The 15,485-nt window shown below is 52.5% G+C and overlaps 1 protein-coding gene across 2 annotated transcripts in view; it reads left to right on the top strand.

Annotated features, from left to right (window-relative positions):
* The first annotated feature begins 1,348 nt into the window (after positions 1-1,348).
* TMPRSS9 (transmembrane serine protease 9) overlaps positions 1,349-15,485 on the top strand; it is a 67,463-nt gene continuing 53,326 nt past the window's right edge. For both annotated transcript variants that reach the window (XM_082456005.1, XM_082456004.1), the window contains exon 1: positions 1,349-1,366. In XM_082456005.1, the coding sequence (XP_082312131.1) occupies positions 1,356-1,366 (11 nt within the window). In that variant the 5' untranslated portion in view covers positions 1,349-1,355. The remainder of the gene's footprint in view (positions 1,367-15,485) is intronic.

Here is a 15,485-nt window from a genome sequence, read left to right as displayed (position 1 = left end):
TCAACCCAGCTGTGTAGCCAGAAGCATCAGACGACGTGTAAGCAGACAGGCGTGACTGTGGCCAAAAACTTGGTGGACACCAAAATGCGTTCGTGTCATTTTCACAGGTCACAAAATACTCTCATTTACAACTATTCAAAAACGTAAAGCCCTTGCTTAGCAAGCAGCTCAGCAAAGACAGGTGGCGGCCCCAGCAATCAGACCCCGGCCTGCAGGAGCGCAGGTGGTGAGGATTGCAGGCCGTGTGTGGGGCGGGGGCCCGTGTGCTGGCGTGTTTCAGCTTCACACACACAGAAGTCGAGTCTCTGGGGCCAGCGCCTCCAGGCTCACGCCAGGCTGTGCCACTCGCCACATCACCATCAGCGTCTTGTGTTTGAGCTACAAAGAGGACCAATGCTGTGAGCACAGTGATTTTCTTTCACTAAGTAGACCAGATCTTATGCATTTCTCATTCATTCACCTGCTCATTCACTCACTGGTTCATTGCACGCCTGCTGTGTGCCAGGCCTCCGCTCAGGCCTGGGATGCCTGTGTGAGTCTGGGAAGGCAGTCCATCCGAGGGTCAGCACGGGAGAGGCCCCCAGCTCTGTCTTGGGGGGCAGGTGGCAGGGAAGGTTGCTTGGAAGAGGTGACTGTCCAGCCCGAGGGACACTGGAGGGGCTGCTTTGGGCTCCGGTGGGGAGGTGAGAGGAGGTTAGGAGCTTGGCCGGAGAGGGGTGGGGATTGCCAGCCACGTGGGCAAGGCACTTGCCGGGTATCACCCTCAGGTGTTCTGGAGTTCTAGAAAGCCCTTCGGCTGGCCTGGGGGAGGGAGGAGGGTGGCCCCCAGGAGTCACGGGCTTAACGAATATTGTTGGTGATTGTGACTACTTACCACGCTAAAGTAAGTTGTCAGGAATGGGGACCCGGGGCCAGGTATGTGGGAGCTCTCACTACTGTCTTCACAACTTTTCCATAAGCCTGAAACTGTTCAAAAATTTAAAGTTCATTTAATAAACTACCGTAGTTATTCGCATGCACACTCCTCCCCACAAGCTGTCTCCCGCCCTGAGCATCTGCTCCTCCGGGTCCCGGGCACCCCTCCCCTGCCCTGTGTCCCAGATCACCTGCCCGCGTGGGCTCACCTGCCCAGGTCATGCCCTCCACCTGGACCTCACCGGCCTCCCGCAGCTTCCAGAAAGCCGGAGGGTCCAGAACCCATCTCCCCACGTGGCTCCCGCGGCACCGCCCGCCCACTCCCCTCCCTCTGCTGACGCAGCTCTGTCATGGGACCCACCTGGGCTCCTGACCAGGTGCGCAGGGCGACCCACACCCAGTTGTCCTTTCAGAGCCTCTGGGAGCTGGGAGCGGCCCGGATGGGTCCCAGGTGCGCAGGGGAAGGGGTGCAGTGGGGGGGCGGGCAGCGGAAGCTGGCGAAGGCGGTGCTGTCCGGGTGCGGGGGAGGGCGGCGCCCCCAGCCCCGGTTGATACCCGGGTCGGGGAGGAGGGCGGCTCTCCCACCCGGTGCCGCCCCCAGCCCCGCCCCATCCCTGAGCCTCTTGGAGTCCGGGTCGTTTGCGGGGGGAGCCGGGCCGCGGTGCAGCCTCGGGAGGAGCGCGGTGAGTCCGGGGTCCCCCGAAATGAGGCGGCAGCCCTCTCCTCGCGCCTCGGTTCGCCCGGCCCGTGCGGGGGACGCGTCGGACTGTGTAGACGCCCTCGGGGAGTGTGACTGAGGCCGGGCCGTGTAGACACGGCCGGGCACCCTGCGTTTTTCGGGACCCCGAGGGCTCCCCAACCCCGACGGCCGCTTTCCAGCCTTCCCACCCATCAACTCGGTTAAACCCGCGGTGGGGCTGGGCCGGCAGGAAACGGCGCGCAGAGCCGGCGAGAAGGTCTCCAGGGATCTGGTGAGGGGCCCCTTGCTTTCCTCCCTGTGGCTTCTCTCAGCCAATCCCTTGCTAGTGAGTAAAAACACGACAAGGATTTGGGGGGTAACAGTTTGGGGAGGGTGTGGTCACAAGGCCTAAAGCTGGGCTGGGGGTCGTATGGGGGAGGGGCCGTAGAGTCAGCTGCCGGCAGCAGGTGTGGCGTGTGCGCGATTGTGCCTGTGATGGATTGTGTGAGATTGTGTGGTTACAGGCGCGGGGTTGTGTATGGCTGTGTGGGGTGGTGTCATTGCCTGTGTGTCTGTGTAACTAGTGTGTGACCACGTGTGCGTGACTGCACTGTGAGATCGTGTATGATTTTGTGCGTGGTTGTGTGTGTGTGTGTGTGGACGCCCCCTTCCCTGTTTCCTCGCCTGGGAAGTGGGGACGGAAGACCCTGGGAGCCCCCAGGACGTGGTGGTTAGCCCTCATGTTCCTCCAAACAGCACGTCAGGTGTTGCCCCTGATCTGCCCGCGGTGACGGACTGGAGGGGGGACCCTGCAGCCCTCCACCCCCAGGAGATCTGCGTGCTGTTCAGCGTTCAGCATGTGCACTTGGCAGGATTCTGAATGTTTAGGGTGTAAAGTGTGGAGCCGGGAGAGTCTTTGAACAGAGGCAAGCCGGGTGACCTTTGATTAAGTCTAGGCACAAGCTGCGCGGGGAGACAGGTCCAGGTCCGCTCGGGGTACCATGGCTGTCAGTGACAGGGAAGAGGCCCTGGGAGGGACCCGAGGCCGCGTGCAGGTGAGTGTGTCCTTCCTGGAGGAGGACACGAAGGTCTGGGCGCCTCCTTCCAGCCTCTGCAGTCGAGGAACGAGAAAGAAACCGGCGGGGCGAGCGTGTGGGTCTGTGGCCGGCACGTGGGGAGCTGGGACCTGAACCGGGGCGTGGATGCTGACCTCCGTCGTCCCTTTGGCCGCTCGCCATCTGTCTTCCTGCTCTGGGGCAGGGTTTCGAGCTCTTGGTCCCCGTCCCCTGGGCTCACCTGCCTTACCTGGACCACAGGGGCCTGGGGGAGCCGTTCCTGAATTCTAAGAACTCTGTGTGGAAGAGGGAGGAGGGGGGAGGGGGAGGGAGACAGAGAGACAAACAGTGAGACAAAGGGAGAGAAAGAGGGAGAGAGAGACAGAGACAGAGGAGATAGTCTCTTCAAGCCTCAGTGTCCTCATCTGTAAAGTGGGGATCATGGTGCCGGCCCCCTCCCCATGGGAGTGCTGGGAGGTCTGAACTAACTGACCTGAGGCTGTGAACCCCACACAGATTTTAGGCATGAACTTTCTGCTCGTGGCTGCTCGTGTTTCGGGCATAAGCACATCCCATCCACATAAAAGTCAGAACGGGGAAACAGCTGTTCCCAGTTATTTGAACATGCGTGGCTCTAAAAGTAAGGCAGAGGGTCACATGTTCTGGGTCTCTGGCTCACGTCGGCATCAGGCTTTGCCATTTTTCCCGCTTTACCTCTATTGATTAAGCAAAGTGATTTAAGAATAATTGTCATTGCAAGAGTGTTGCAGAGGATCCCCGTACACCCTTCACCCAGCGCCTCCTAGCGTTCAAACCTTGCGCCACCGTGGATCAAAACTAAGAAACTGACATGAAAATGAACATAAACACTCGCAGCCTACTTTGCCTGGATTTCCCCAGTTTTTCCACTAACGCCTTTTCTGTTCAGGGATCCAATCTGAGATGCCCCACTGTGTTGAGACCCTGTATGAATTTTTTAAAATTAATTAATTAATTAAGTTTTGGCTGCGTTGGGTCTTCGTTGTTTTGTGCGGGCTTTCTCTGGTTGTGGCGACCGGGGGCTACTCTTCGTTGTGGTGCGCGGGCTTCTCATCGCAGTGGCTTCTCTTTTTGCGGAGCACAGGCTCTAGGCGCGCGGGCTTCGGTAGTTGTGGCATGCAGGCTCCATAGTTGTGGCGCACGGGCTTAGTTGCTCCGCGGCATGTGGGATCTTCCCGGACCAGGGCTTGAACTCGTGTTCCCTGCATTGGCAGGCGGATTCTTAACCACCACGCCACCAGGGAAGCCCCCCTGTATTAATTTAAACTATACAAGTCGAAAGTGATTGGAAGTTTCTTTCTTTAATCTACGCGTCTTTATCCGTTTTCCTGGGTATCGCTCGTGTTTATCAGCTTCTGGCCTCAACCGCACACCCCCCTCCCCCCAAGATCTCTGACTCCTTTTCCTCTGTGCACGTTAAAAAGCTACAAAAACATGAGATATCATCACTGCAAATAGTTCTCTCACAAACTCCTCTTCCTATGAAAACCTAACAAAAAGTCCACAGACAAAAAGGAAAAAAAAAAAAGACCAAGCTTATTAAATTTCCTAAAGGCTTGCTGAGTGATTGATTTCATGGAGTTGGGGCAATGGGGGAGGGGAGGTTTCCTGGCTGGATCTGAGCCTGAGAAGTAGGATAGGGAGAAACAGGAGAGGGTGTAGTGTAGACAAGAGATGCCTGTTCCATAGACCAGCATTGGCTGCCATGGAAGCAGAGAAGCGGAGACATACGGGATGGAAAACGGTGATTGTCTTGGATGAGTGGCAAGAGAAAAACTTATACAGAGAGATGGGCAAAGAGTTGAGAGTGAGGAGGGGAAGAAATGTAGGAGCCAGGAGCAGAGCTGGGATGAAGTTTGGGGTTTTATTAAAGTTGATAGTTGACTCTGTTTGGAAAAAAGTGATCCCAAGTGCTGTATTTCCCCTTGGAGAGGCTGAACCACTATTTGAACCGACTAGATAAAATCGGCCATTAAAGGCAAGTGGAAGGAACTTCCCTGGTGGTCCAGTGGTAAAGAATCTACCTTGCAATGCAGGGGACGTGGGTTCAATCCCTGGTCAGGGAACTAAGATCCCACATGCGGCAGGGCAACTGAGCCCGCCCGCCACAACTACTGAGCTCGCACACCTCAACTAGAGCCCGCGTGCTGCAAACTACAGAGCCCACGTGCCGTGGAGCCTGCGTGCCACAACTAGAGAAGAGAAAGCCCGCCACCAGAACTAGAGAGATGCCCGTGTGCCACAGCGAAGAGCCTGCATGCCTCAACAGAGATCGCACATGCCTCAACTAAGACCTGACGCAGCCAAAAAAAAAATAAAGTAAAAATTAAAAAAAAAAAAAAAGACAAGTGGAAGATTCATGGTGGGTGCTTGGTGGGCTGCAGGAGTGAATAAAGAGAAGGGAACAGGATGGACCACTGAGAATAGAGGGTGTGGCTCCTGGGAGGGAAAATGGGAAGCCAGACAGAAAGGTCCTGGGGCCTGGGGTCTTGTGTATTAGTTAGCAGTTGCTGCGTAACAAATTATCCCCAAAGTTAGCAGTTTCAGACAAGTATTTATTATGCCAGTTTCTGTGGGTGAGAATCTGGGAGTGATCTGTTGGGGGGGGGGTGGTTCCGGCTGAGGGTCCCTCATAAGGCTGCCTCACCTGAGGGCCCAATGGGGGCAGGAGTTGCAGCTTCCAGGAGGCCCCCTCACGTGGCTCCTCCTCACGTGGACCTCCCAGGCGCTGCTTGAGCCTTCTCACTATATGGCAGCCGGCCCCACACAGAGCAGGTGAGGGAAAACCTCTGTGCCTTTTATGACCTACTCAGGAGTCTCACGCCATTTCTTCTGGTACTTTCTATTCATTAGGAGTAAATCAAGTCCAGCCCACACTCTAAGGAAGGAAACTTAGGCTCCACCAAAGAGAAAAGTGGCAAGAAATTTGTGAACCTCCTTTAAAACCACCACATCCCGTGACCTTGGGCAAGTGACCCTGCTTCTGTGTGCCTCTGTTTCCTCTTCCATCAGAATGCAGCTGGTCTTGTAGGAGGGTTGTGGTCATAAAGTAGGTAATACATGTAAATATTGTTTAGTGCAATGCCTGCCATGAAGAACATGCTTGTTGACTTATTTTTACTGAAGGCATTTTTTTTTCCCCAGTACATTTCCATTCTCTTGAGGAACGATGTACCAGCTGGAGTGATCAAACCGGAACTCCCAGGAACTGTGAGGTCAGGGTGCAGAGTAAGATAACTCGCTTTCTCCATACATATTGGGCTGTACTTGTTCTTTCCCTGGTTCCCTTTCCAGTGCTCAGCCACTTCTCCCAAAGGGACTCGAGGGGACTCCAGGCTCTGCACCTTGGCAGAAACCATCTTACCTTATACCCCCATGAGTGCAGCTGGCACAATTCAGGAGAAACCCAGCAAAGCAGGGGATGCAGCGGAGGAAGTGGAGGTGACAGCCATGAGGGTATAGGAAAGCTCATCAGGCAGAGGGCACAGCAGGTGCAAAGGCCCTGAGGCAGGACCATCATGTCTGTGTATGGCTGGAGCAGAGGGAGGGAGCTAAGGACAGACGGCAAAGAGTGGGTGAGATCAGGTCACTTGGGGCTTTTGCCCTGAACGAGAGCCAGGCGGAGGTCCGAGCAGAGGTGGATGTGGCCTGGGTCAGGTTTCAGCTGGCTCTCTGAGGCTGCCGTGTCGGTGGCAGCAGCTGGCCCTATGATAAGGCCTGGGAGATCTCTGCTTAGCCCTGGGTAGAGATCGTGCAGGTGGTCCAATCCTAGGTGCATTTCAAAGGAGGAGCTGACAGCATTTTCAGGCCGATTGGATGGGGACTGTGAGAAGGACATCAGGATGACCCTGGGGCTTTGGGGTCTGAGTGATCATAAAAGTGGAGCTTCCATCTGAGATGGGGAAAACTATGGGAGGAACAGATATTCTAGGGGCTGAGAAGGGCTGCCAGTTTGGCATGTGTCAGATCTGAGAAGTTTGTCAGTCATTGGATTGCGGTAACAAATTGCCACCAGTTTGGTGGCTTGAAACGGCTCGTGTTTATTATCTCCTGTTCTCTGTGGGTCAGGAGTCTGGGCGTGGCTTAGCCAGGTCCTTTGCTCAGGGTCCCACAAGGCTGTGATCAGAAGGCTGGCTGGGCTCTGTTCTTATCTGAAAGATGGGCTGGGGAAGGATCCAGTTCCAAACTCGTGCAGGTTGCTGGCAGATGACCAGGGGCCCAGCTGGTGGGCACCCTTAGCTCCTAGAGGCATTCACACTTCCTTCCCATACAGCCTCTTCCAGCAAGCCAACATATTCACCAGGACAGCCAGGAGGGTTTCTTGTTTTGTTTTGTTTTGTTTTGTTTTTTTTGGCCACGTGGCGCGGCATTCGGAAATTCCCTGACCAAGGATCGAACCTGTGCCCCCTGCATTGGGAGCACGGAGTCTTAACCACTGGACCACCAGGGAAGTCCGCCAGGAGGGTTTTAAGTCTGCTAAGATGGGGTCTTTTTTTTTTTTTTTTAAACATCTTTATTGGAGTATAATTGCTTTACAATGGTGTGTTAGTTTCTGCTTTGTAACAAAGTGAATCAGTTATACATATACATATGTTCCCATATCTCTTCCCTCTTGCTAAGATGGGGTCTTACGTGATGTAATTTAGCCATGACAGTGACAACACATCACCTCTGCCATATCCTACTGCCTTTTTTTTTTTTTTTTTTTTGGCCACGTGGCTTATGGGATCTTAGTTGCCCAACTGGGGATAGAACCCGGGCCACGGCAGTGAAAGCACAGCGTCCTAACCACTGGACCACCAGGGAATTCCCCATATCCTACTGCTTAGAAACAGAGCCCTGACCACAGTCAAGGGGAGGTGATTACACAAGGGTGTGAGCACCAGGAGGTGGGGGTCATTGGGGGGGGGGTCACCTTAGGTCACCCAGAAGGAGGTTCCAGAAGCCAACCTGAGTTGGGCATTCAGAAGATAAGTCTGGCCTGGAGCTTGGAGGCGTCAGGGGTGTTATTAAAACCACAGACAGGATGGGATCACAGGGGCCAGGCGCATATCTGCAGGTAGTCTGTGAGAATGTTTATTTAACCTTCAAGTGGTCTACTTTTTTTTGTTGTTGTTGGCTGTGCCACACGGCATGTGGGATCTTAGTTCCCCGACCAGGGATTGAACCCACGCCCCCTGCAGTGGAAGCGCAGAGTCTTAACCACGGGACTGCCTGGGAATTCCCTCTTTTGATTTTTAAAATGACAGCTGTATTGAGATATAATTCACATCTCATAAAATTCATCCATATAAACCAATTCAGTGGTTTTTTTTATATATTCACAGCTATATGCAACCATCACCACAATCAATTTTAGAGCATTTTATTGATTTATTTTTTTTTTTATTTTATTTTTTAAAATTTTATTTATTTATTTATTTTTGGCTGCGTTGGGTCTTCGTTGCTGCTCGCGGGCTTTCTCTAGTTGCTGAGAGCGGGGGCTACTCTTTGTTGCGGTGCGCATGTTCCTCATTGCGGTGGCTTCTCTTGTTGCGGAGCACGGGCTCTAGGTGCGCGGGCTTCAGTAGTTGTGGCACGTGGGTTCAGTAGTTGTGGCACGCAGGCTCAGTAGTTGTGGCTCACGGGCTTAGTTGCTCCGCGGCATGTGGGATCTTCCAGGATCAGGGCTCGAACCCGTGTCCCCTGCATTGGCAGGCGGATTCTTAACCACTGCACCACCAGGGAAGTCCTGATTTATTTTTTAAAATTTATGAAGTGGTCTACTTTTTAAACCTAAAAACTTTTTTTTAAAAAAAGGAAACTTAGTTGCTGACATGCACAAACAGAAAACAGACAAGAGAGTGGAACTAAGAAACAAAATGGTGAGAAAGCCAAACAGTGCTATTCAATCATGACCATCCTCTAGGGCCCACACTAAGTTGGGGAGGCCAGCAGGACACTCACCTTGGGCACAGAATTTCAGGAGATGCCAAAAACCTCAAGATCAAGGGAAATGATATTGTAGTGCAGTACTGGACATACCAAGTGAATGCAGAGGAATCCTTAAGCAAAATATCAAGATTTGAAGCAAAGATGGCACCCAGAGGGCTGGGATCAGGAGGAGGAGAGACAGATGAGTTCAGCAAGCGCAGGGTGGGACCCCGGCTTTATGTAAAATGTTGATTTTCTTTTTTTTAATGGGGTTTTTTTAAGTCTTTTATTTTTTTTATTAATTAATTAATTAATTTTTATTTTTGGCTGCATTGGGTCTTCGTTGCTGCACACGGGCTTCCTCTAGTTGCGGCGAGCGGGGGCCACTCCTCCTTGCGGTGTGCCGGCTTCTCATTGCGGTGGCCTCTCCCGTTGTGCAGCACGGGGGGTCTAGGCGTGCGGGCTTCAGTAGTTGTGGCATGCGGGCCCAGTAGTTGTAGCTCGCAGGCTCCAGAGCTCAGGCTCAGGCACAGGCCCAGCTGCTCCACAGCTTGTGGGATCTTCCCAAAACAGGGCTCGAACCCGTGTCTCCTGCATTGGCAGGTGGATTCTCAACCACTGCGCCACCAGCGAAGTCCCTAAAATGTTGATATTTTGTTGGTCATGGATTTCCCCCCCCCCCCAGGGACTACTAACTTTATTAAGGCATTAGCACACCCAGTCCCAGGAAGGCATAGCCTTTTTTTTTTTTTTTTAATTTATTTATTTATTTATTTATTTATTTAGGCTGTGTTGGGTCTTCGTTTCTGTGCGAGGGCTTTCTCCAGTTGCGGCAAGCGGGGGCCACTCTTCATCGCGGTGCGCGGGCCTCTCACTATCGCGGCCTCTCTTGTTGCGGAGCACAGGCTCCAGACCCGCAGGCTCAGTAATTGTGGCTCACCGGCCTAGTTGCTCCGCGGCATGTGGGATCTTCCCAGACCAGGGCTCGAACCCGTGTCCCCTGCATTGGCAGGCAGATTCTCAACCACTGCGCCACCAGGGAAGCCCAGAAAATACTATTGATCTTGGTTTTTTGTTTGTTTTTTTATTGTAGTATAGTTGATTTACAATGTTGTGTTAGTTTCTGCTGTTCACCAAAGTGAATCAGTTATACATATACATATGTCCCCTCTTTTTAAGATTCTTTTCCCATATAGCCTATTACAGAGTATTGAGTAGAGTTCCCTGTGCTATACAGTAGGTCCTCATTAGTTATCTATTGTATATATAGTAGTGTGTATGTGTCAATCCCAATCTTTCAATTTATCCCTCCCCCCACCACTGATCTTGTTGACGGAGGTGTTTGGTGTCCCCTGAGGCCAGTGCCTCGTCACCCCACCCCCTGCTTGGCCTGGCATCCTCCCTGGAGGCCCTGCACCTGAGGTTCCCTCTCTCTGGAAACAGACTCTGGCAGGCGTTCGGGTGGCATTGAGGACACGTTGGCTTTACACCGAGCCTCTCCGTGGCACGTCAGGAGGCTGGAAACAGACACTGTTCCTCCCTCATTCACTATTATGGCTCAGGTCTCAGGGTCCCCTGGCTGAGCCCTTCCTTGGGACCCCCCAAATGCCTCCAGACCCTCTCTGGCATGTGAAGACAGAGGGGGAGTAGGGTGACTAGATGTCCGGATTTCCAGGTTAAAATTGGAAGAGTCCCAGGAGACTTGGGTTGATTGGTCACCCCGTATGGGGGTGACTTGCTCAGTGTCACCCCATCACTGCCTAGTTGGGGCGAGAGTCAGGTCATGAGATGACAGTGGGGGATGTTATGGGGGAGGGGATGCTGATGCAGCCGTGGGCTCAGCTGGAGACCTCAGAGCTGACCCTTCGCAGTCTGGTTCTGCAGTCTCTGTGCTGTGGTCATCTGTTCTACAGCCCTTTCCTTTTCTTCTCTTTTTTCTATTTATTTTATTTTTTTATTTTTTAAACTTTTTATTTTATATCGGAGAATGGTTGATTAACAATGTTGTGTTAGTTTCAGGTGTACAGCAAAGTGATTCAGTTATACATATGCATGTATCTGTTCTTTTTCAAATTCTTTTCCCATTTAGGTTGTTACATAATATTGAGCAGAGTTCCCTGTGCTGTACAGTAGGTCCTTGTGGGTTATCCATTTTATTTATTTATTTATTTTTTAAAAACATTTTTCTTTTTTTAATGAAATCAATATTGCTTCTTTGTAAATTTATTTATTTATTTATTTTTGGCTGCGTTGGGTCTTCATTGCTGTGTGCAGGCTTTTTCTAGTTGCAGTGAGCGGGTCTACTGTTCGTTGCGGTGCGTGGGCTTCTCTTCGCGGAGCACGGGCTCTAGGTGCGCGGGCTTCAGTAGTTGTGGCATGCGGGCTCAGTAGTTTTGGCGTGCTAGCGCAGTAGTTGTGGCTCGTGGGCTCTAGAGCTCAGGCTCAGTAGTTGTGGTGCACGGGCTTAGTTGCTCCGCGGCACGTGGGATCTTCCTGCACCAGGGCTCGAACCCATGTCCCCTGCATTGGCAGCGGATTCTTAACCACTGTGCCACCAAGGAAGCCCCCATTTTAAATATAGCAGTGTGTACATGTCAATCCCCAATTCCCTAACTATCCCTTCCCCTCCACCCTTCCCCCCCAGCCCTTTCCTTTTCCGTCCCTGTATCTGGGCCCGCACTTCAGATCTTAGAGCCCATACGGATCCTTCTGGAAGCTTTCACGGGTCATTCCCGTAACCGGGGACAGCATCTCCCGCCTACTCCTTTCTCTTGCTTTACTGCTGCACAGTCATTCTTCAGATCTGCCTGGGGTGTTCTCACGTATCTCTCAAGCTCAGGCGGTAACTTATCCTCCAACATTGCTTTTAGAAAAATAAATTAGGCCTCAACCTGTCAAGGGCGCTCTCTCAGCCCAGGGTCTCCATGTGGAGCCAGCAATCGCCTCTTCTGTTTTCTCTGATTTCTCTTTATCTTCCCTCCTTCTACTCTGCTTTTGTATTCCACCCCCGATCTTTGCAAATAATAAAAATAAAGCAAATTCTAGAAGATATTTTGCCGTCTGAGATTAGGGGTGTGTAGGATCTTCTTGAATCTTCCATCCCTTTGCCTCTCTCTTCAGGAAAACACCCACTGGCCCGAGCCGGGCTGTCTCCATTACATCTGAGTGAAAGGGGAGAGATACATCCAAACAGGCAGGTTTGTTTTTTGGTCTACCCAACACCAAATAATTTGTCTGAGCTGACTGTTTTTTTAAAAACCCTAAATGGACTTTACAGGGACTTCCCTGGTGGTCCAGTGGCTAAGACTCTGCGCTCCCAATGCAGGGGGCCCAGGTTCGATCCCTGGTCAGGGAACTAGATCCCACGGGCCACAACTAAGACCCAGCACAGCCAAATAAATAAATAAATATTTAAAAATAAATAAATGGACTTTACATCTTGCTGAGAAGTTTATTTCAATCTAGAAATAGGGGTGTTTGGGGAAAGTTGGGTTTCAAATGGACTTTATGTTATGACTGAAGACGGATAATTCGCAGGGGATCAATCCAACCTTCTGCTTTTTGTGCCTCAACATTAGATGGAAGATAAAGCAACCCAGAAACGTTGCTACTTGGAGGGTTTTGGTCCACTTCTTGCAAGGCTAATAAGCACACGCCCGTTTCTCCTTTGGTAGAAGTGTCAGCTTTTCACTCGAGAAACAAACACGTTTTCTGCACCAACTGTTTGCAAAGACTTTGCAGGGAGATGAGGGTAAGGGACAGGTGTGGAAGGCCCTTCTCTGTCCTTAGGAGTATATGAGAGTCTGGAAGTTTCTCTGAACCAGGTGCATCCCTGTGGTACTTTATAATCACTTCCCCAGCCAGGGAGTCTGCCGCCTCTATGGCATCAGTGTTTTCTACTTGTGTGAAGTTATTTTACCAGCACCAAACGTTCCTCTTTCTTGTGTCCACAGTCACAAGGAGAGACACAAACTTCCACCCTGTCTACTCTGTGCTGATGTCTCTCAACAATTTTTTTTATGGAGGTAAAATGTGTGTCACATAAAATGCACCATCTTAACCATTTTTCAGTGCACGGTTCGGTGGCATTAAGCACATACACATTGTTGTACAACCAGCCTCACCATCCATCTCCAGAACTTTCTCATCCTGCCAAACTGAAACTCTGTCCCCATGAAACACTGACTCCCCAGCCCCTCCCCCAGCCCCTGGCCCCCACCATCTACTTCCTGTCTCTGTGGATCCAACTCCTCCAGGGACCTCCTGTGAGTGGGATCAGACAGCATTTGTCCTTCTGTGTCTGGCTTCTCTCACTGAGCATCACGTCTTCAAGGTTCATCCACGGTGTAGTGAGTGTCAGAATTTCCTTGGGAGCAGAATAAACGTGGAGTGACTGGTGGTGAGAGCGGGTGATGGTGAATGATGAGGCTGGGGAGGGAAGTCAGGGCCGAGGTTTTGAACTTGGTGCTAAGGGTAGTGAGGAGCTACTGACAGCAGGGGAGTTGCACGATTGTATTTGCATAGACCAGGGTCTCCCCCCCGAGCACTGCTGACACGGGGCCCAGATCATTCTCTCTGGGGGGCCACCCCGAGCACGGTGCAGTGATGGAACAGCATCCCTGCCCCCACCCCCTTGATGCCAGGAGCCCCCAGTAGTGACCACCATGGATGTCTCCAGACATCACCCAGTGTCCCCTGGGGGGCAGGATCAGCCCAGATGAGACCCCCTGGTCTAGGCACATCTCTCCAGTTGTCTGAAAAATGGCCAGGTGGCGGCAAGCCTGGGGTTAGCAAGACCACCACGAGCCCAGGGAAGGGGGGCAGGTCGTGAGAGCGGGAATGGCTGGGTGGGGCCCCTAGACAGGAGGAAGGAGGTGGAACAGCCAGATTTGAAGGTGACCAGCGAGGAGGAGGAGAAAGATGAAGACGTGACAGGAGACCCCAGAGGCTGGTCTAGGGTATCGGGGGGAGGAGAGGTGGTACCCGAGAACTCAGGAGAAGCGGGGTAAGAGGCTTGTCAGGGGAAGGACACCCCATCCCAGGGACATGCTGAGCTTCAGGGGGAGATATGCAGGTGTCCATTCCTGCCTGAAGCTCCAGAGAGACATGAGCTGGAAACTTCTATTTGGGGGTTGTCAGTGGATAAATGATCCTTGCTGACTTGGGCTCTCCTTGGGAGGGAGAAGGGCTTTTGCACGGACTGTGGTGTGGGCACTTACAAATACTTCGACAAGCTTTATTTTATTTGTTTATTTTGTGGCTACTCGCGTCGTCCCATCAAGATTTTGCCCCCAAAGGAGGCCAGTATTGAGAACACGAAGACCTCAGGTGAGGCTCCTCTATCTCCGGGGCCCCTTTTCAGACTTGCAAGGTGCGCTTAGGAGGGAGGTCCTCTCCTGACCGCCGGCTGTGCATGGAACTGCCCAGGCCTCATGGGAATGGGCGTCCCCGTGTGTGGGGAGGTGATGCCATCTAGAATTTGGAGAAGCCTGAGGTCGTGTTGATTGAGCGCTCTCTTTTTACAATGGTGGAAGAGGTGGTGAAGGGCTGTAGTGTCCTTGTAGAAGTTACTGCTCCCTGCTTTGGTTTGTCCAAGAGCCAGAAATCTTGATGTCCTAAGAGAGGGAACCCCAAGTTGAACCATTTCAAGCAAAGGTTGGCTCCAGTGCCTGGGCAGTCCAGAGGGAGACCTGGCCCCAGGGAGGGCTGGGTCACTCTGTCTTGTCCCCTGAGGTCCTTCCCTGGCTGTGCCCCCTACATCTATCCAGACTCTTCCTTCCAGATTGACCTCATCCCTCCTTCCTGTTAGAGGCAAAGATGGCAGCCAATGGCCCCAAGCCTAGCCATGACAGCTTAGGAGCCCCGCTGGGAAGAAGACTGCTCCCTCCCTCCTATTATTAGTTAAACCCTATGAAATTGATCATGTCCTGTTGTTTTTGGCCTACCAAAGTGGCAATTTTTATACTGCTGAAATTCAAGGAAGAAATTTGGTTGGCCTACTTCAGTCATGCAATCCTTTGGACCAGTCACTGATGGGGATGAAGGAGTGGGTACTGTGATTGGCAGGCCTGGGTCCAGTGTGGACCAATCACTGATGGGGGTGGAGGGGATGGGTACTCTGATTGGCAGGCCTGGGTCCAGTGTGGCCCAGTCATCAATAGGGATGGAGGGGTGATTACTGTGATTGGCAGGGCTGGGGGCCAGATGGGTGGGACATCATGACTGGGGCATCTTTTCTTCCCCCAAAGAAAGGGGAACATCGGTTCCCGCCTTTTCCAGCTTCTAGAGGCGCCGCATCCCTGGCTCGCGGCCCCTCCTGCATCCTCACAGCCAGCAGCGCAGCATCTCCCGTCTCTCTCGGCCTCTGACCCTCCCGCCTCCCCCTTATAAGGACCCTGGGATGACGCTGGGCCCCCCGGGGAATCCAGGGTCATCCCCATCTCAGGGGCCTCAACTTAATTCTGTCTGCAAAGTCCCCTCTGCCCCGTGACACATCCACAGGTCCCAGGACCAGGACGGGGACGTCTTCAGGGGATGTTATCTTGCCTGTCACAGTGTCCAAGCAAAATGCCATTTCTGTGGAAGGACCTGGAGACACTGTCAGATGTTTTGGACCAAACAGTCACTGCCTTTTCTGAGCTTTGCTTGGTTCCAAGGCAGATTTTGGAGCCTGATTTTTATCTGCACTCCGCCAGCCTTGCCAACAGCTGGGTGGGTGAGGTTTCTGTGCCCTTCGAGGAGGCCGAGTTGGGGTCGGGCCGGGTCACAGATGCACTGGCGCGCATCCAGCCCAGCGTTTGCTGGACTCGGAGGTGGGGCGGGGCTGGCCCTGAGGGTGGCCTGGCCTCTCCTAAGCTTCCTTATTTGTTCACAGATACTCGCTC

This window comes from Balaenoptera physalus (genome assembly GCF_965194825.1).
Source record: "Balaenoptera physalus genome assembly, chromosome: 3".
NCBI lineage: Eukaryota > Metazoa > Chordata > Mammalia > Artiodactyla > Balaenopteridae > Balaenoptera > Balaenoptera physalus.
The sequence above is the reverse complement of the archived record's forward strand: the minus strand, read 5'-3'. Positions and strand labels throughout refer to the sequence as shown.